The sequence below is a fragment of the Manis pentadactyla genome, chromosome 17 (assembly GCF_030020395.1).
Source record: "Manis pentadactyla isolate mManPen7 chromosome 17, mManPen7.hap1, whole genome shotgun sequence".
In the NCBI taxonomy this organism is placed as follows: domain Eukaryota; kingdom Metazoa; phylum Chordata; class Mammalia; order Pholidota; family Manidae; genus Manis; species Manis pentadactyla.
The window spans coordinates 66,079,584-66,100,608 of NC_080035.1; the positions used below are offsets into that span (position 1 = coordinate 66,079,584).

At 46.7% G+C, this 21,025-nt stretch overlaps 2 protein-coding genes across 8 annotated transcripts in view; one reads left to right on the forward strand and one right to left on the reverse strand.

The window, feature by feature from the left end:
• DCUN1D2 (defective in cullin neddylation 1 domain containing 2) overlaps positions 1 to 19,456 on the reverse strand; it is a 27,558-nt gene extending 8,102 nt beyond the window's left edge. For 2 of the 4 annotated variants that reach the window (XM_036904807.2, XM_036904810.2), the window contains exons 1-4: positions 13,556 to 14,724; positions 13,223 to 13,439; positions 10,214 to 10,382; positions 3,865 to 3,995 (exon numbers count right to left, since the gene is read on the reverse strand). In XM_036904807.2, the coding sequence (XP_036760702.2) occupies positions 3,865 to 3,995; positions 10,214 to 10,382; positions 13,223 to 13,439; positions 13,556 to 13,588 (550 nt within the window). In that variant the 5' untranslated portion in view covers positions 13,589 to 14,724. Of the gene's footprint in view, positions 1 to 3,864; positions 3,996 to 10,213; positions 10,383 to 13,222; positions 13,440 to 13,555; positions 14,726 to 19,340 lie in introns of those variants that run through there. The other 2 variants (XM_036904808.2, XM_057494547.1) reach the window with 2 other exon arrangements.
• Positions 19,457 to 19,628: 172 nt separating this feature from the next.
• TMCO3 (transmembrane and coiled-coil domains 3) overlaps positions 19,629 to 21,025 on the forward strand; it is a 43,532-nt gene continuing 42,135 nt past the window's right edge. For 3 of the 4 annotated variants that reach the window (XM_036904801.2, XM_036904803.2, XM_036904804.2), the window contains exon 1: positions 19,629 to 19,807. The gene's annotated coding sequence lies outside the window, so the exon portion shown is untranslated. Of the gene's footprint in view, positions 19,808 to 20,220; positions 20,522 to 21,025 lie in introns of those variants that run through there. The other variant, XM_036904802.2, reaches the window with a different exon arrangement.

Here is a 21,025-nt window from a genome sequence, read left to right on the forward strand (position 1 = left end):
AAACCCCAGGGACCAGAGAGCCAGCTTCAGGCCCGTGGGGAGCGTGGACAGCCTGTGGAGCAGCACAGCTAGGCCGCAGCCCAGTCCACAGCAGAGAGCTGACCATATGCTCAGTGTGGACGCAGGCTTTCCAGGATGGGCAGAGAACACATGCCCTTCAGGGACTCTCAGCATCCATCCGGGCAGAGCCAAGGAAGGACTCTGTCACAGTGCAGAGCCCAGGCCCTGGGCCGCACTCGTGGAAGGGCCCCAGGAACAGCCACAGGCTGGCGGCCATGAGCATCGCTGCTGCCTGGGGGTGGTCTGGGAGCAGCACCCTCCCCGAAAGGATCAAGGCTTCGCCAGCCTGCCACACGGGACACAGCCCACAGCCCCGGGTCACCCAGCCCCAGCAGCCCGCGGCCAGACTCCCTGGCCCCAGCATTTGTCCTCGCTGCCCACGCCGAGTGGGCTCTGCTGCACCGACTCCACACCGACGTCGGGCCCGCTGGGAAGCTCTCAGCCCAGCTCTCCCTCTGGGGTGCAGGCCGCGCACCCTCTTCCTCCGGCACAGGGCCAGGCGCAGGAACCCCTCACTGCTGCCTTCATACCTTGGGCCCCCGTCTGCTTCCCGCTCTTTCGGGAAGAAGTGCACGCGCGTCTTCCCGGGGCTCCCCCACTTCTGCCTTCCCCAGGCCTAAGCAGACCCGCTCAAGCACAGCCCTGAGCGGGGCCCTGTGGCGAAGCCCCGTCGGCTCCTGGGTGGTGGGTGATAGTCCCATGGCGCCCGGCTGGGAGAGCGGATCCGACGAGAGCCAACCGCGGGGACGGGGCCAGGGAGAGACGGAACGGTGCCCACACGCATGGGTGATATCAGGCCCTGATGCCAAACGTTTGTGCTGCATTTTTTTACCTATGGATTTTCAAGCCCCCTTGGTTTCTGACCTAATTTTGTCATCTGATAATGTTGCTTTTATTTACAAGAACTCTTCACAACATACTTGCTAATATACTCATTTAATCCCTATTTAAAATCCAGACCCGTAGATTTTACTAAATGAGGCACAGATGTTACATTAGGCAACAAAATACAGGTCAGTACACATGACTTTTAGGAAGGGACAGAAATAAACTATGTAGGCACACCTCATGTTAGCACTTTGCAGATCCTGCATTTTTTACAAATTGAGGGTCTGTGGCTGTCCTGTGGCCATCAGTCTACTGCCACCATTTTTCTAGTAGCATCTGCTCACTTCGTGTCTCTGTGTCACATTTCGGTGATTCTCGCAATATTTCAAACTTTCCCATTATTATCACATTTGTTACCGTGTCCGTGATCAGTGATCTTTGGTGTCACTATTGAACTGTTCTGGGGTCGCGTGCACTGCAGCCGTGGACACAGCAAACTTGATCCACAGATGCGTGTGTGCTGACGGCTCCCCCACCCCGTCTCTCTCCCGCTCCACAGGACTCCCTATTCCTGAGACACAACAATATTGAAATTAGGCCAGTTAATAACCCTACAGCAGCCTCTAAATTTTCAGTGAAAGGACTCACGTGTCTCTCACTTTAAAGCAAAAGCTAGAAATGACAAAGCTGAGTGAGGAAGGCAGGCCAGAAGCTGAGACAGGCCAAAAGCTGGGCCTCTCGGTCCATCGGCCAGGCTGTGAATGTAAAGGAAAAGTCCCTGATGGAAATGTAAGACGCCTCTCCAGTGACACGAGAATGGTAAGAAGGCAAAATGGCCTTACTGCTGATATGCAGAAAGCTTTAGTGGTCTGGATAGACGATCAGACAGTCCCTTAAGCCAAAGCCTCATCCAGAGTAAGGCCCTGACTCTTAATTCCATGAACCCGAGAGAGGGGAGGGGCCCCAGGAGAAAATCTGGAAACCAGCAGAGGCTGGTTCCTGAGGTCAGAGGAAAGAAGCAACTCCATGACGGAAAAGTGCAGGTGACGCAGCAGGTGCTGACGGTCTAGCTCAGGCCATTGGTGAAGGTGGCTACACAGAGTAACAGGTTCTTGATGCAGACGGAGCAGCTTCTGTTAGAAGATGCCATCTAGGACTTTCACCGCTTGAAAGAAGTCAGTGGCTGCTTCACAGCTTCAAGGACAGGCTGCCTCTCGTCAGGGGCAGACGCAGCTGGGGACTTTCAGCTGAAGCCAGTGCTCAATGACCGTTCTGAAAATCCTCGGGCCCTTCAGAACGACGCTCAGTCTCCTCTGTCTGTGCTCTGTCAACGCAACAGCACAGCCTGGATGACAGCACCTTCATCCACAACACGGTCACTGAATACTTTAGGCCTGCTCTGGAGACCTACCGCTCAGAAAGTCCTTTCACTGCCAGCGCACCTGGTCCCGGGAGCTCCGACGGAGGGACGAGGAGAAGACGGCTGTTCTCATGCTGTCGACACAACGCCCATTCTGCAGCCCTTGGGCCAAGGAGCCATTCTGACTTCCAAGTCTTATTATTTAAGACCGACATTTTGTAAGGCTAAAACTGCCATAGACAGTGACTCCCCTTAATGGATCTGGGCCAAGTTAATTGAAAACCTCCTGGGAAGGATTCACCATTCCAGATGCCATTAAGAACATTCACAGTTTGTGGGAAGAAGTCAAAACATCAACATTAACAGGTTTGGAATAAGTTGTGGAATAAGTCTATCCAGATCCCTAAAGCCTGAAGATGGGACTGAACCGCTGCATCTCATGATCAGACTTGAACCAATGAACAGCTGCTTCTTACAGGTGAACAAAGGAAGCGGTTTCCTGAGAGGGATGCTGCTCCTGCAGAAGATGCTGGAAGACTGTTGACATGACAACATGGCATTTAGGATGCAACATAAGCTCAGCTGATGAAGCAGCAACAGGGTGTGAGCAGAGGGGCTCCAGTTTTGAAATAAGTTCTGTGGGTAAAAGGCTGTCACGTAGCATCACGTTCCAGAGAAATCGTTCATGAAAGGAAATCAAAGGATGCGGCAAACTTCACTGTTGTCTTATTTTAAGAAATAACCACAGCCACCCCAACCGTCAGTAGCCGGCCCCCCTAATCAGTGAGCAGCTGTCGACGTCGAGACAGGACTGCCCCCAGCAAAGAGAACACGACTCGCTTAAAGCCCAGAAGATGGGTGGCACGTTTTAGCACTAAAGTGTTCTGTGCTTAAGGTGTGTGCTACCTTCAAAACAATGTGCATACCACTGACAGGCTCCAGTGCAGAGCACACACAGCTTTGCGTGTCCTGGGAAGCCAAACCGTTGGCTTCTCACTTTGTTGCCATATTCGCTGTACTGCAGCGCTCTGGGCTGAAACCGCGTTCTCTCTTAAGTTTGCCTGTACAGTACTCGGGGAAACACGGAACAAGCAGAATAAAGCAGGAAAAAAACCCTCAGATAAACCAGACTGAAACTGAAAATCAAGTTAAGAAATTTCCAAACATACCACGCATAATCATAGGTACAATACAGCAAAATCATACAACCCTGAAAGAGGTACTAACATGTAATCCGATGCACGTCAGAACTCGGTAACTAAGTCTCCAGATCAGGACAGGATTGCCGTCTCTGGCGGAGCTGCGCCATGCTGTGGCTGGATCCCGTGCCCTGTGAGAGTCACTCCAACTGCTGGTACTGACTGCTGACCCCCCTAAACCCTTCATCAGCGAGACATCAACGTGAGAGAACATGAAGCACCTGCAACTAGTTTATGTTTTGCAATTTAAATATTTAAACCCAGAAGCTGGATGCAACTCCTGGCCGAGGTGTCCAGGTACACGGTACCCCACACTGGTCCACCTGCAGGCAGGGCACCTCAGGGGACAAGCAGACCCCAGGAGCGCAGGGCATCACTGCAGACAGGACTACCATCTGGCATTGGGATTGTACTCACCTAAACCTTTCTGCCCAGGGTTCCTAGCAAAGGTGAAAGTAAACTGATAAAAATCCTTGAACTTCACGGTGTCCTTCAGCTCCTGCTCCAGTCTCGGCAGAAGGGCCTTCAACCTCGCTGTGCTGTCGCACCTGTGACGAGGACAGCGCTGTCATGGGGGTGGAGGCGCCCCCCCCAGGCTAGGCAGCTCCCCAAGGCTGGGACCAGTGGGACAGGTGGCTCTCTCATGCGCCCCTTTCTCTGGCTGGAAGGACCTGACAAGTTCTAGAACTGTGCTGATGGCCCACAGCTCTGTGCACACAGCCAAGCTACCGCCTGTACACTAGGGTGAGTTGTACTGAGTCTGAACTGTCTTAACAGGGTTGTCATTAAAAGGAAGAAACTGACCAAAATTGCTGGAATATGGACGCGGGTTAACCCTGCAGCTTCGACGTGCAGAGGTCAGTGCCTGGAAATGACAGTGACAGATGGAACAGCCCCCGTTTCCTCATGAGCCCAGAACAGCCTCTGCCACCCTGTGCTGCCTTGTAGGAGGGACACAGCCCTGTAGCGCTCAGCTGCTGTATCTGTGGTTCTCTTCATCACATCATTAGATTTAAACCTGCAAGTGTAATAAAACACAACTGTCTTGCTTTAAAATTAGGTTTTCCTGCAAAATGTCAATAACCATGAAGAATACTATAAAGCCTTTAAGGCAGAAATCTGGAATAGCAAAACATAAAATCTTTTTTGACTGCACAGCAAGGAACAGAACAAATGCAGACTTCTTGCACCCAGGTAGAGTGTCTGGGGGTGGCCACGCGTCCCCCCACGCCCTCCCTCCCAGGTCACCTCCTTTTCTTTATGCCCCACGAGCAAACCACGGCAGGGTAAGCTACTGTGCGGTTTGAACTTTACACACAGGAACTCAGGGCATGTGTCGTGTCTGGCTTTCTGGGACAGGACTGTCTGTGAGGGTCACTCTGCTGGCTTGTAGCTCTAGTCGGGCCATTCCCACTGCTGGACAGCACTCCGTCACACTCCCACTTCATACTGTGTGGTCCTACCAGGCAAATATTCTGGCTATTTGCCATTCTCCAGCTGCACACCCAGGAGAGGAAGGGCTGGGCATGGGGTCTGTGCACCTTCAATTTCCTGAGTAATGCCAGTTTTGCAAGGTGTCCCACCTCCTGCCCCACCAGTAGTATGAGGGCCTGCTGCTTGCCCTGCCCGCCATCACTGCCGCTGCGTCCTATTTCAGCCCTTCTGGAGTCGGGAGCTGCAGGGTTCTGTGTCACTGTAGTTTTAAGGAGCACTTTCCATTTGGAAATGAGTGAACCCGAGCAGGCCACTTGGGAATCCCCTTCCATGCGGTGCTTCAAGTCTCCTGCCCGTTTTCAGTTAGGCCACCTTTCTTTTCCAGTTTTCTAGGAGTCCCTTACCTCTCAGGGATACAAGCCTATGCATTTTCGAGCACTCTACCCAGAACATGGGTGGCCTTTTCACCTCCCTCCGGGTGCTGCCAGATGGCCGAGTCCGTGTTCTCAGTAGAGGGCTCTGCCAGTCTTCTTTACAATGTTTTTGATGATGCTTGAAACTTTGCCCACTGCACGGTCACAGAGAGGTTCTAATACATTACTTCCTAGCGGCTCTGTGTTCCGCCTCTGGCCTCACACTGAGGTCTATAAGCCACTTGGGACTGACTCCCATGACGGTATGAGGTAGGGATCAAGATGAATTTTTTTCCATATGACCAGCCGATTCTCCCAGGACTGTTTACTGAAAGGAGGTTTTTTTCCTCATTTCTCTAAAGTGCCACCTTTCCATACATCAAGTGTACCCACATACACAGGATTGTTTCTGGGGTCCACTGGCCTATTTACTCTGGCACTTGGTACCATGGTCTTAATTACTGTAGCTTGGAAAGCCCTGATTATCTGGTACAATTATTTCCACTGTGTTCTTTTCCTTTAAGAATTATTGGCTACTCTTGACTGCATTTTCATGGAAATTTTAAATCTGCTTGTCAAATTACACATACATAAATATACCACTTATTGGGATTTTGACTGAGATCACATTAAATGTATAGATAAATAAATTCAGAGATAGAATACTGAGTATTATGACCTATGAACCGAGTGTTTTTTCCCATTTATCCATTCCTGTCTTGGTGAGTTACTTTCTCTACGGAGGTAGCACACGTCTTTAATTACACTTATCCTAGGTGCTTGGTATTTTTGATGATACTGAAAATGAAACATATTTTTAAAATTCACTTTGTTGCATTATGCATTCAGCTTTCTGAAGTATAAGATATGTTTTTGTTTGCTGACCTCGGGTCCTTAAGTCTAGCTAAACTCACTTACTGACTCTACTATTTAACCTGTAGACTAGACTAGCTAAGAATCCCCTGTTCAATGTTGAGTAAAAGCAGGCATTCAGGTTCCAGTAAGTAAAGCGTTTGCTGCAGGATTGGGAGGGGAAGGAGAGTCAGATTAAGGACTGTCCCTTTTATTCTGTTTGCTGTTGAGTTCTTTTCTTACAAAATCATGAATAGGATTGACTTTTATCAAACCCTTTTTATACACTGAGAAAATCTTTCCCACCTTCTCCTTTCTGTTGTCAACTGAGATCAATTACATTGATTGCCTTTGTAATGTTAAACAAATCTTGGATTCCTGGACTACAACAAACTTTGTCCTGATAAACTATCCTGGCTTTTTGGTTGATTTATTTTTGGGGCTGCATTACTTTGCTAATAATTTATTTAGGATTTTATATCTTATGTTCATCTTACAAACCTTTGATTCTGATGGCTGACAATGGCGAGTAATTTCCCATTTTCAAATGTCCTTTCTAGGTTTGGTTATCCTGTTGTGCTGGCCTCAAAACAAACTGAGTGTTTCTTACTGTACGATTCTCTGGAAGAGGTTTTGTAAAACAGGTGCTGCTTTCTTCGTTAAAAGTTCATTATGATGTGCTAGTGAATCAGTATTAGCCAAGAGTTTTCTCTTTGAAAAGATCTTAAACTACAGGTTCAAATTCTTTAAGAGTTATGGAACTATTTCTTCATGTGCCCATTTCAGCAAGTTGTATTTCTAAAAGTTGTTCAAAATATATTGGTATCTTTTAATGTCTGCAGGCTCTATAGTGATGTCCCCTTTCTCATTCTACATTATTTATTTATTATTTATTACTTTTATAAGTATTTTCAAATTAGCTTCTGGTTTTATGGATCCTTTCTACTGACAATTTCTTCTCTATTTCATTAAATTACAGTCTTTTAAAAAAATTCAACTCCTTCCAATATTCTTTGAGTTTAATTTCCTGCTCTTTTTCTACTTCTTGAAAGGGATGCTTGCTTACTGATTTTCAGCTTTGCCTTCCTTCTAAAATGTCCATTTAAGAAACTGAATCTCATAAGTTTTCATATGTAGCGTTTTCTTCTTCTCTCAAAAGATCTTCTAATTTTCATTGTAACTTCCTTCTCAACCCAACGGCTATTAAGAGGTATACAATATCCACACGTATTTCAATCTACCTAGTTATCTTTTTGTTATATTCCTAGCTTAACTGTATGTAGTCAGAAGGCATCTCTCTATCATTTCAATCCTTTGAAATTTGTCACAACTTACTTTATGGCCCAGTTTATGGCCAATATTTTCAAATGTTCTACATATCTTTTTGAAAAGAGTAAGTATTCAACATCAAAGAGAGTTCTAAATATGATATTAGGCCATTTATTGCGTTGTCCAAATCTTTTAATTCCTTACTGATTTTTCATCTCCTCATTCTATTAGTAAGATATATGGGAGAATTCCCCACTTTAATTGTAGATTTGTATCTTTATCTTTGTAATGTTTATTTCTGTTTTAAATAAACTATTGCTTTCCTGGTGAAATAAACATCTTACCATTAGGAAATATCCTTCATTATCTCTAGAACTGCTTTGTGTCCTAAGGCCATTTTAATACACACAGAGCCACACCAGCTTTTCTGGGGCAATGTGTGCATAACACACCAACTTCTGTTCTTCAGACTGTCATGTGCCTGATGTTAAGTTATATCTACTGCAAACAGTGCACACAGTAGCTGAGCTGACTTCCTAAAATCCATCCAATATTAGTTCATTTACCTGTAATGTAACTAGGTAAATGCTGACATATTGGTTTAAATCCTTCATTTTATTGCATTTACTATTTGTCCTGCCTTAAGTTAATTTCCCTTGCGTACTTTTCTTGCATTCTTCCTAATTGAATTTGTTACCTTATTATTGAGAAATGAAATACAAATTATATTTACACCTACTATTTTCATAATGATTATAACATATACAGAGAGAGCAAATACTTTCTCCCACTGTTTTGTCTTAATTTTTTTAAACAATATTTTTAATAAGCAGTTTTTAACTTTGATGAAGTTCAATTTATCAATTTTTCCTTTATGGCTAATGCTTCTGGTATCTTCTCTAAGAAAGTCTTCTTTGGCAAGTCACAGAGATATTCTCCTATGTTCTGTCTAAAACTTTACAGTTTTCAACTCCTTGTAAGGTCTGTGATCTAGCCTGGATTAATTTTCATGTGTGTATGAAGTAGGAAACGGGCTGAGTTTTTTTATGTTTACTCAGTTGTTTTATCATTTCTTGAAAAGACTATTCCTTCCCCTGAAATCATAAAACTGACTAACAACCTTCAAACTGATGAACAACATAGGAAGACTATAGTACATCATTTCAGACTGACTCTAAGGCTACAATAATCAAGACTATATGGTATTAGGTTACAGACAAACAGACCCACGGAATAGAGACAGAATCCAGAAAGAGATTCATATACACAGTCAATTTTTTGTCTTACAAAGATGTCAAGATATTTCACAAAGTTTACTCAAGACTCCTCAAGCCCCCAATGAAAGGATGTAGGATTAAATGTTAAAGGCAGGTATAAAGCACATCCAAGAGTTAATAGCCAGAAAAAAAGTATAAAAAAATAGTAACAGAGCAGACACAAAAGCCAAAATATTTTTTAAAGCTTAGTACTAAAAGCAAATGTCCTCTATACCCATAAAAGCAGTGCAACCATCTCCAAAACATGGTTAACATACCTTCACTTAGTAAATGCACCTTAGTATTTGCAAAATGCTTTCACCTGTGAGATGTGGCAAGCAGCACCATTAATGATCACTAACCTGTACCCTTAAATTACATTCTGTACACTCCATGTAAGAGGACATGAAATTACCTAACACATTTTGGGAAGTGCTACACTCAAAATCCTTAAGTTTTTTTTTTGGATTTACATTACATTTAGTAGGAAAATTATATCTTAAAAATTTACTTGTACAACATATTTCTAGACAATACCTAAGAAATGCCACTGAGTGTTTCTCTAAGAAACACTAATTTCCAAAATCTCCGATTTGGGGGAGATGTTAACACACAGGGTAATGCACAGCACAATGCCTATGGGATGCTTCTTTCACAGTATCTTCCATCCTAAAACTACTGGAAATTCATCCAACCTTCCGGAGGAACAAAGATGAAGAAGACTATGCTGTGGCACCACAGTCCGATCTTTGGTTGGTGTTACACAACCACCAGGGATATGGTAAGACACCATTAGAAATACAGAAAGTCCTGCAGAGTTTATCATCCAAGCAGACTTAAATGCACCGGATTTGTTGTTTTGGTGGCAACAGTAGGCACCTGCCTCGAGAACATGTTCACACTAGGCTTTCAAGCTCCTTCAGCAGCTAAAAATAAGCTAGTGTAAGTCGTCAACACTGAAACAGTAGTTATCACGAAAAAAGGCAAGTTGGGTTTTATGTCACCCATGAAATAGTTTAATAGGCTTAATGATTAAAAGACATTTATGTCATGAGCTTTCATTTACCTTTCTGACTTATCTGACAAGTGAGAAACATCTTAAATTATTAACAAAGCTTTTATCCCAATCTTGTAGGTAGAACAGAGAACTGTTACAAACAAAAAGCAAACTGATATTTTATTAATATTTAATACAGCAACATAACAAATTGCATTTAGTACATAGTGCCATGAAACGAATGCATTCTCAAAACAAAACAAAAAAACACTCTTGATGCTTACTGTCAATTCAAAACTAGAAAGAAAAACATTAAAAAGAAGAAAATATGTTACAAAAGGGATTAATCTGAAAAAAATGTTGAGTAAAACTTTAACTGGAATTTAAAAGTAAAGCAAAGGCTTAATAGTGCAGATGTATAGGAAACTTGTAAGATACACAAAGAACATAAATTGACGTGAAATTAGTATTTACAGGTTGCTGAAAAATAATGTTGAAAGTATCTTCTTTTCTGAAAAAATTGAAACTGAGACCAATTTACTTACCCGAGCTCTGTCATGCCATCTACGAACTCCTTTTTGCTAAATTCACACTGAGTTGCTGCCCTGAATTTCCATGCTATAAGCAAAACGCTGATACTGGCAGGATCTAGGCTTAAATCATCACAAAACTGTTGAATCCCATCAATTCCAATTTTATTTTCATCTTGTGGGTCTATAGTTAAAATTAAGGGAAAAAAGAAGTTATGCTATTTTGAAGAGTATTATTAAAATGGGTGGTTAGAATCACACCTCTACTTTCGCTCTAGCAAGTATGTTTCAAATACATCAATCAATGAACTGCAGTTTTTCTACTATATGTGAAAGAAATCTCAACAAATAATAATTTATTCAGATAATATTCCTATTTTAAAAACCTAGATTTCTGGGTGAAATAATCATTGAAACATCTTTAAGAAGACTTTATCATTAAAAAATTTGATTTCCTTGAAGTAAAATTAAAATTTGAGTTTACAGAATTTTAGTTGGCCCAAAGGCAAACTGTTAAGACAACACCACATTAGTAAAGCATTTACAGAATTTAAGTTTTTATCACAACCCTGCAATAGCAAAAAAAAGATCAACTTTTTTTGTTTTTCAGAGTGATTTCATTTGCTATAATTGTACTGCTACTGTACAATACTTATTTTTCAAAATCATTTAGTTTATGCATCCACATTTAATAGCTTAGAAATTCAGGCTTCCCCCTCCCCCATTTCTGGTCTAGAAGTAAAATGAAGGAACTCAGTTATTTCTCTATCCGTCAATTACATGGTAAAATCTATTAAAGGAATCCCAGCAAGACCTCATCAAACTAGGCCTAGTAATTTCAGACCTAGTAATTTCAGACATAATGTATGCATTAATTCTGTTGACTTAGAAGGTACAAGTAGAAAACTTGTAGCTCTTTGGCTCAAATGATAAGTATGATAATCTTCTGTCACACAAAATCTAACTTTGGTCATTTAAGCCATATATACTACACTTTCATATACAGTGTTGCTAAAGAAAAAAATGACATAAGTTCAGTGAATGACACCACAAATATCCTTCAAACTCTTACCTCTTACCTTAGTGAGGCAGCACTTGTAGCTATGTGCTCACGGAGCAAAGGTTCTGTACAAATCCTTACCTTATTATTCACTTCTGGGCTCCCAATATTAAAATAGATCTTCGGGATATCTGAAAAACTGTCCTATACTACTCTCACCTAGCCACCCTGGTAAATTTCATACACAATAATATTGAATACTCTAAGGTAGTTTTGGAAGTACTCATTCATCTGCGTGCATTAACACAGTGACCAATATTTTATTTCAATAGTTTTTGAACTATGTATTTAATTTTACAGCCCAAAATAAATTACCATTTATCTACTTTAAATGGCTAGAATTGCATGACTAAGACTAAATGATGAAGGGATCAAATTTAAATTAAAGAATAAAGGCAATTTTCACTTACATAACAACATTTTTTCAAAAGCAGCAGCACCTATATGAATAACTTGAAAAATCTGCATGGCGATGACTTCCAAAATTTGCTTGATTAACCTCGCCAAAAACTTTAAAGCACACTAAAACTTAAGTAAAAACAATGCTTATTTTTTGAGAACTACAGCAGGTACAAATTGTTTTTTTTTTAAACCACAGAATATGTTTCTGAACCAAGATTTTTAAAAAGAACGTAATTTTCAATCTATTTTTCAGAACTTAATAGATTAAAATATATACACAGGGCATTATGCTCAGTGAAATAAACCAGGCAGAGAAAGACAAATATTTTATTATCTCACTTATTCGTGGAACCTAAAAAAAAAACAAGTAAAATTGAAATAGAGTACCAGACACAGAAGAGACTGGTGGCTGCCATAGGGAGGGTGCTAGGGGGTTAAATAGGTGAAGGGAGAAAAAAATTAGTGAGGACATTTGAGATCTGGGTCTGGGTGATGGTTATGTGGGCCTGTACACACATCAAAACACTTCAAGCTGTACATGAAGATCTGTGTATTTTTTTGTATGTACCTCAATATTAAAAAATTTTAATTTAAAAAATAAAAGGGAGAGACTAGAAGAAATGATCAAATAGAAACATGATCCAATTTTATGCTGTTTACAAAAGACACACTTTGAATTGAAAGAAACAAGGAGAAATATATATATGCTGTGCTTCCAGAAGTAAAAAATGACAATTATAAAAAAGACTTTGAAACAAAAGGAGTTATTCTGCTTGGGTTAATACTTGTTTAAGAGTTTTCTTTTTTAAGTTTTGGAAATACAAGATTAGCCTTAGAAACCAGAAAGAAAAAGCGATCAGCTCTAGAGTCACTGCTGCTTGTCCCACGACGGCGCAGACCTGATGCTGGACAGGAACCTTTCAGGCCTGCCGGGTGATCCGGAAGCACACAGGCTCCACACGCAGGCTTGCTTTTGCGGCATGACTGTATTTGGTAGAGAACACGCTAAGTGCTGATTTAATAAAAGTAACAGCTGTTCCCAATTTACAACACCGAGGGATCTTAGCTAAGAGCATCTCCCAAAGCCTACAGAAACCAGAAGCCGTCCAGAGCCATAGGCTCTGCTCTTTCTGGGTTGGGAGGATGACTTACCCTCACGACAGAATTATTTTTATGATCTGGTGCTGTTCTTAAACAACCTTCTCCCCACAAACATTCCAGCTTAAATGGAGTGCCTGGGAAAAAACACTGCATTAAAGGGGTAGCCGCCTGGCCAACACTGGCCTCAGAGCAGCAAGTGGCCTCACCTGGTCATCAACACATCAGCCTGCCCAGCACAAGGGGCGAGGGCTCACTGCCCAGCCCTCCTGCACGCCTCTCATCTCACCCCTCCCTAGTCTACAGCGATCATTTGAACTGACTGAGGTGGGCAGCTGAGCACCATGGAGAGAAGGGGCAGCACCTTGGAGGTCTTCCCAGTGCGCACCAGAAATCCAAGGAATAGTGCGCCCACTCTGTCCCCTAGACACGGCCGTGTCTGTGCACTGCCACGCCGCCCTTACCTTTGTACCTGCTGTACAGCTGCTCCAGCGTCTTCCTGTCCACCGAGTTTCTCATGGGTTCCTCGTGGAACAAGCCTGGGTTTTGGAAGAAGCTGTCCGTGGCCACGTCTAGTTTCCACTCGTTCTGCGTTAGGCAGTAGATGGCAGTTCTTTCACCAGCCTGGGTAAATGCCATGAACTGGCGGACCTTGTCCTTCTGTGATGACTTAAGCTTATGCTTTGGGATGCAAAAGAAGAAGAGAGCCTCTGAAGCCAGCCCAGAGGTCTCTCCGCCCTCTCACTACACCCACACTTCAGCTGGACTTGGGCCCCTCCTGTGCGACTCGACTCTACCTCGGAATTACAGGACAGAGCCTCGCGTCTCATCGGCTGACAGGACTACACAGTCTTCTGAAAATCGAAACGATGGCATCTATATACTGACAAATATACAAAGTCTAATCTTCAAAAAATTATGAGAATCAGTATTCCATACAAAATACATGTTGATCTCTACCCGGTTCGCTGCGCACAGTGCACACCAGGACACACAGGCAGCCTCTGATGAAGCGGCTGGGTGCGCCCCAGGCCCGACCACAGCAGCCCGGCCGGCCCACAGGGTCACCTCTCGCTTTGACCGAAGACCCTAGTGAACGGGAGGAGAGCTGCACAGCTTGGATACACCACTGTTCTAAACAATCAGTAGCACCACACTGATAAAAACATACACACATGACTAAGAATAATGTTAAAAATAATTCATGAAAAGTTCCAAAATCAGGTGCAAAAAAACTGTCAGGACTAAATGAGAATGATGATACCAGCAGCAAGATTGTCTGCGTACCTGAGACAGAAATAAATGGGAAAATAGGGCAGAGGCTGTGGGTAGGCAGTAAATAACCAAACTGCCAAGTAACTGTACTATATATAGTATATAATGAAACAAAATAACATCTTCACACTTTCAGATATAGGACGGTTAAGTTTCTATTTATCTAAGGTAACTTGGTGAAAGAAACACCAGAAATGCAAGTGATTCACTGACACCTGTAAATCAAACAGGCTCTATAATCTACTAGACGCCAAGGCTTTACACAGTAATAAGGAAAAAGTTTTCCTTAAAAGGATTTGTACTGAATCTTGTTCAAAAAAAGATGAGACCGTTTTGAGAAACACAGAATAAATTATAATATAACTTATGGATATGTGTAAATGTAAAGCAAGATGTAGATGAGAAAGTTGAGGAGGGAAAGAAAGCCAGAAATAAGAGAGACACAGACGCCAAATACTAGAGTCAAAAGGGAGCTGCAAGTTGGGTTTTGAGTGTCCCAGTTGCCAAAACAAATCAGAAAATAGGATCAGTTAGGAAACTTTGTTTTCACTGGATTCAAAATCCAGCAGTGGCTGGGAAGAGGCCCAGCTCCGCTTCAGGCATGGGCGCTGGAGGCAGGGGTGCCGGGGCGGCCCCTCAAGGGCCAGGGCCACGTCCCCCTGAAACCCGGGGCAAACACGGTGAGCGCTCCTGAAGCTTGTTCCATGGGCACCCCTCAGTGCGGGCAGACGCCCAAGGAGCAGGGGACAACAGAGCAGGAGACCAAGATAATGCAGTCGAAACACACAGCTTCCCATAAGTGGTCAGCGGACCCTAACACTACCCTCCCTGTAGTTCTTGGCCAGCGCCTTTCTCACCAGCAACGTGGGTGAAGTCGAGGCTTCCAGGGGTTACACGACTTGTGTACAACAGACCAAATGCAGAAGATCTGAGAACCTATCTTTTATTAAACCAGACATGGAAGATATTTGCAAAAATGTAATGTATAGTAAATATGAAATGGATTTATATTATTATGGTTATCTTCAAATATATAAATATTTTTAAACTTTCCATTTTAATTTCTAATATAATAAGTACCAGCAGCTATGGCTGACAGAAACAAGAGCTCTCTGAGATTCCAATAATATTTTAAAGTGTAGAGGGGTCTTGGGACTGACAGGTGAGAACTATCAACCGAGGGTAGCACAGGGAATCAACATATGTCTACTTCAAACAATGCCTATTGATCATTTTGAGCCTGGGGTCTCTTTTGGAATCTGGTGAAAGTCACAGATCCCCTCTCCAGGAAAACCTATTGGTACACATAAAATTTCAGAGTTTTCACTGACTGTTTCAGCCCATCTATCGGTTCCTTAGAGGGAAGGGCAAGGTGGAGAACCAATGAGCCACATCAGGAGCCTCTGGTCTCTGCACCAACTCACCTTTGCCACCCCAGTGGAAGCAGCCACAGACATGCACATGAGGGGCACGTTGTGCACCAATAAAAGTTTACTTACAAGCACAGGCAGCTAGTCTGTGGGCTGCAGTGTGCAATGCTAATGTAGATTCTAGGGGAATACATGGAAAATATATTCTATACGTTATTTCGTAAAGTTGAACTTCAAGAAGAACTAAACAAAGAGTTCAGGGTTATATTCTCTCCTAAAATCAGTCTAACTGATTGATTAGGGAAGATCCCATATGCTTTGGCAGTAAGCTGACCAAAGACAGAGCGAGCATCTTTTATGAAGTTGACAGCCTCCCCAAGGGAGGGTGGGCTGAGCTAGGAGCTACCTCAGAAACCTCTACAAAGAGGTACATCAGGAACAACCATGGTACCTTTACTATGGCAATTGCTATCAGTGCAAATTTTTACATTCTGTCATGGCTATGCATAACAAAATCTGGTATACATACGATGAAATTGAGCCACAGAAAGGGTGAAGTACTGATATGTGCTGCGATGGGGACGAACCTCGGAAACATTATGCCGGGTGAGACACATCAGACACGACAGGTCGTGTACTGCGTGATCCCATTTACACGCAAACAGCCAGAGCAGACAGATCCAGAGACAGAGAGACTGGGGGTCATCAGGAGCCGGGGAAGGAGGAATGGGAGCACCTGCTTTATGAGTTGGGGGGCCTTCTTTGGGGGCACTGAGAACGTTCTGGAGTGAGACAGCAAGTGGTACCCCAGCATGTACAAGTACTGAATGCCACTGAACGGCACACTTTTAAAATGGTTAACTTTAAAACGTCAGGTGGATTTCCCCTCAAAACAAAACGAAAAACAACACTGCACTCTTAGAACCTTCAAGATTAATCACTAACTACAGTCAGGTAGCTGAACAGCTTGGCCAGCCTGCACAGGTGATGGTTCCATGCCAGTAATTGTCGCAGACACCCCGGAGGTACACCACCTGATCTCAGGGTGCTCTTCCTGATAACGACCTCCTGAGGCCTCTCCTGATGGGCAACAGCACAGTTCTGGCAACAGTGTGGAGGGATGTGTTCCTGAACACTCAGGAAGAGGTGAGGGGTATATGGGTCCAGGCCGGCCAGGGGGCTCGGTTTGTCACTGTCAGTGACAAAGCAGGTGATGACAGAGACAGTCCGGGCCCTCTTCATTCTCCTTCAAGTGCCTGACACGACAGCACAGACCCTAGACCCTGAACCTCAAAGTGGCGCCAAGCAGCTGGCTCTGACTGAGCAAAGTGGCCATGGGGCTGAGCTCAACCCGTAATCAATGCGTGGGCAGAATGAAAAGGAAGGGGACTGTCCATAAGGCCAAAACAATTTGCCGTTACTCTTCATAGATCTCTCCATTAAAAAACAGCGATTAAGACAGTAATCAATAGCTATGTGTAAAAACTGTCTGTCTTTCACATCCCAAAGTGACTAAGAGACTTGTAATTAAAAAAAAAGGAAACTGACACAGCTGTTTAGAAGAAAAGCCTTAAGACCTAAAAAAAATGACAGGGGACAGAAGAAAGCTGAGTCCGCTCGGATGGGACTAAATCCATGTAAAACTACCAAAGGCCCGCTGACTGGCAGGACCTGGGCCACCCCCAGGCCTGGTGCCCACACTGAGGCTTACCGCGTCAAGGGAACTAAGTTAGTAATGGAAGCTTGGGGAGGCATTGTCTAGGTCTTACTCTTTTACTGTTAAAAGTACACAATTCTTGAAATAAAAATCTGGACACAATCCAATAGAAACATCAAATAAAATCTCTAACCTACGGAAAAAGTTGCAAACATTTCAACCGTGAGGTGGAAAGTCACTCACACAATCTGGGCACCTAGACTGACCGTGCATGACATGGAGGAACTCCCACAGTGCCCTACCAAGGACACTTAATACAGCGAGGTCTTCTCTCCGTGTTGACTCAAAGGGAGCTTCCGGGGCACCACACTGCTCAGCCAGCCCCACACACTCGCCCGCTCTCTGCACGCAGCAGGCTGGTGGGACCTAGTCCCAGCATCCCCTTTCAGGCTCTGCGGTCTCCAGCCTCTGTGGTGGCTGCACTCTGGTGAGTCAGGCTCCTGCCCATGCAGCTCCTGCTCCCTCAGAGCTGGAGAGAGGGGGCCCCTCGGCTCAGCAGTGTGGCTGTCCCACGAGGGTCACCAGGAGCCCAGCCGCACCACTGGCTGGTCCCCTCTGGCTGTCTGCAACCTCCCCCGGCCTTGTTTCTCTCTGACCAGGACTTCCCGGTCCTCCCCTTGGCTCCTCTTCCAAACTTAAGTTCTGCTGTCATGCATCTATCATCCCCTCCCTGTTCCTCCTGGACCATGCGTCCCCCGTCTGGAACCTCCTCACAGGCCCCCCAACAACATTCTGACGAGACCAGCATTTCCTCCCTGTGCCCACTGTGCCCAGAAGCCTCTGCACAGCCCGGGCCCAGCACCCTTGTTAGCTTCTCCCCAAAGCACTTTCCCTGCCTCTGTGCTTCGGTGGGCAGACCTTCCCATTCTGGAGTGCACCGTCTCCTTCCAGCTCTCCTGCCCTCTCCACAGGAGCACGCACAATCTGCCCACCCTTCCCACCACACTCATTCTGTGTGTTCAGCTCATGCCCTATTACTCTGGAGAAGCCTTCCCTGCTGGGGTGTGGACACCACTCCTGCACCACACCACAAGGGCTGCCCTCTAGCACTTATCCCCACTGCAGTTGTGTATTTACTGTCCACCTGCCCTGCTAGACCATCAGCTCTGTGCATACCAAACCCACGTCCAGCTTGCTCACCATCAAAGCCTGCACCCTGCCACCACCTTCCCTGCAGAGAAATCTCTGAATTTACTGAATGAACAATGAGGCCGTGACTACCCTGCTTTCCACTACGTTTCATAATAACTGCATGTTTCCAGACGCCTCTCTTCTGAGCTGCAGATCTGAACCTCCAACCAACTACAGGATCCTTCCATCCTGTTTTTCACTGGTTACTATACTCAGGCAAAATCTTCTCTTTGGCACAAAGCTGCTCTTGCTTCTACATTGCCTATTTTGGTCAATAACGTCAGCATCGGATGCCCAAGCCAGGAACTGCTGAGCCCTTTCCTTCCCTTACTCTGCGCGTCTCGGTGGTTCTGTAGAAGTCCTCCCCTCCCTCCTCCCAGCTCCCTATTCCTACAGGCAAGCTGGGGTGCAAGTGCTCACCTCTTCTTGCCCAGGTTACTGAACGGCTTCCTAGATGGGCTCCCTTAGCTGCATCCTGACGCCTCCAATTTCTATCCTCCCGACACAAGGCTTTTCCGTAAAACACAAACGTGATCTTATCGTGCACACGCCTTAAAAACCTTCCACGGTGCGTTACCTCCTGGGCACCCAGTTCTAGGCCCTGCCTGCAGGCCCGCCTTCTCCGCCCGGATGCGGCGTCCCAGCCGCAGGGCTACCGGCCTCGGCCCCTCAGCTCTGCGCCGGTGCGCCTGCCCGCCGACCCTCGCCCTGGTTCACCGGGTTGCTCCGGCTGCGCCGCAGCTCAGTTCCGTCCCCACCAGCGGTGCTCCCGTCTCGTCAGACGCCTCACAGGGTCCCTGCTCGGGTCCCGCCTCCGCGGCTCCGCGCCTCGATGGTCCCGCCTGGCCACGGCCCCAGACGGGTCGCGCGGGCGCGACTCCGCTGCTCGCGTGACCTTCGTGCCCCGCGTCCCCCGGCCCCAACCCTGACCTCAGCCCCGGCTTCCCGGCTCGTTTCCCAGCCCTGATCCCGCGCCCGGAGTAACCCAGCCCCGGGCGCGACCGCGGCCACCGCACGCTGGTCCCGGCGCTCATCCCACCCCGGTGCGAAGCAGGGGCCGCGCGGAAGGCGACACCACGGGCCACCTACCATTCTCCCCCGCGCTCCCCAGCTTCACGCCGGCCCCGGCCGCCAGCGCCGTCCCGGTCCTTGTCCCCGCCCTCGGCTCCCGGGACACCCGCCAGGGAGGGCGCGGGGGCGGCGACAGGACTGCGGGCGGAACTCCAACTCCCGGCGCGCACCGCGCCGCCCGGGGGCCGAGGGGACCCGGTGCCCCGCCCCTCCTGTGCCAGCGGGGCGACAAAGCTCAGGCTCGCGCTCTCCTACCAATCCCGACGCGCACCGCGCCGCCCGGGGGCTGACGGGACCTCTGCCCCGCCCCCTTAAAGGGGCAGCATCTCTCTTGCGGCCGGGTCGGCGCAGACAGCGTTCCTGAGAGGCCGCGGGGTGGCTCCGGCCCTCCCCGTGCGCGATCCCGCCCCGGGGGCTGCCCTGCAGCCTGCGAAGGGATGTGGGGAAGCCGCGGACGGACGGGGTTGCTGTGCCGGAACGTGCCGGTGAGCGCAGCGCGTGCTTCGGGCAAGAGGCTGGGCCTCCCGCGCTGCCTGAAGTGCGGGTCCTCGGTGCTTCCTAGGGGGCTCCTTTCCCCGCGGCCCCCCTTTCCCGGGGGTCTCTCCCCCGGGACCCCCTTTCCCCGGGTCTCCCCTCTGGGGGCTCCCTTCCCTCTCCTCCGTTCGGACCTGGCCCCCAGCGCCCTGCGGGTCGTCGTCCTGTGCCGGGCTGAGGACCCTCCAGCCCCCCGCACGGCCTCTTTCCAAGGACAGGTGTACCTGGCAGTGACCGCCCAGGACTGTCCTTCAGGAGGGTGGGGGCGGGGGTGGGTGGGAAATACGGCCTCTGGGACTCGGGTTTGTTGGCACGCTGAGGACGGCGCCGGAGTAAACGGCTCGCCCATTCGGTCCGTCGCGGATTCCTAACCCAGGTGTAACGATCTCACTGGTGTAGCGAATGGAGCAGATGGGAGTCCCGCGGGAGCCCCGCCCGGCCGGCCAGCTTGCACTGCGGCCCCTGGCTGCTTCCTGCAGGCGTTAACTGATGCCGGACTCATTACCCCGTTCCTGCCGCACCCGCGGGGCTTGCTCTGCACTTTCCTGCCTGGAGCCCCCACCTGGGCTGCCTTGGGCACCAGCTCAAGTAGCCCCCACACTGTGGGCGTGGGGTGGGCCGCCCTGAGAGCTCAGCCCACAGTCAGTGGCTGCTGTGCTGGTGGGGTGAGTGAACTAGATTGTTTTTCAGCAATTTGATGTGGAAAATCTGAGGCATTGGGTCTGGAAGGTCCTGAGGAAGACGGTAGAGGGACACGTGAACAGAGGCTGGGAGGCACTTAGAGGTTCTCGGATTTTAGCCCACTATATAAAATTGCAAAAATAGAGGAGCTGCTTGTACCTTTGCCTCCCTGACCCATTCCCTGAAGGGACGCAGGCTTAGGGTCCTGTGGTCCCAGTAGCAGATGTCTGAGCAGATAGTGTCTTCACATGCCCCGGGTCAGGAGATCTCAGAATCAGAGGCAATGTGGGAGAAACCCTCACCTTTGGTGACTTTGTTTTGAGAATGTCTGGTCTTAGACTACACGTATATGCTTTACTTTTGAGCTTTTTATCTGATAAATGATGTGTCCTTTCTGAATTACTACAAATTCTCAGTAGAATATAAGAGTAATAAGATGTTTATGTAAAATGACAGTGATTTAAAAGCATTGGAAGTTTCTAAAGGTT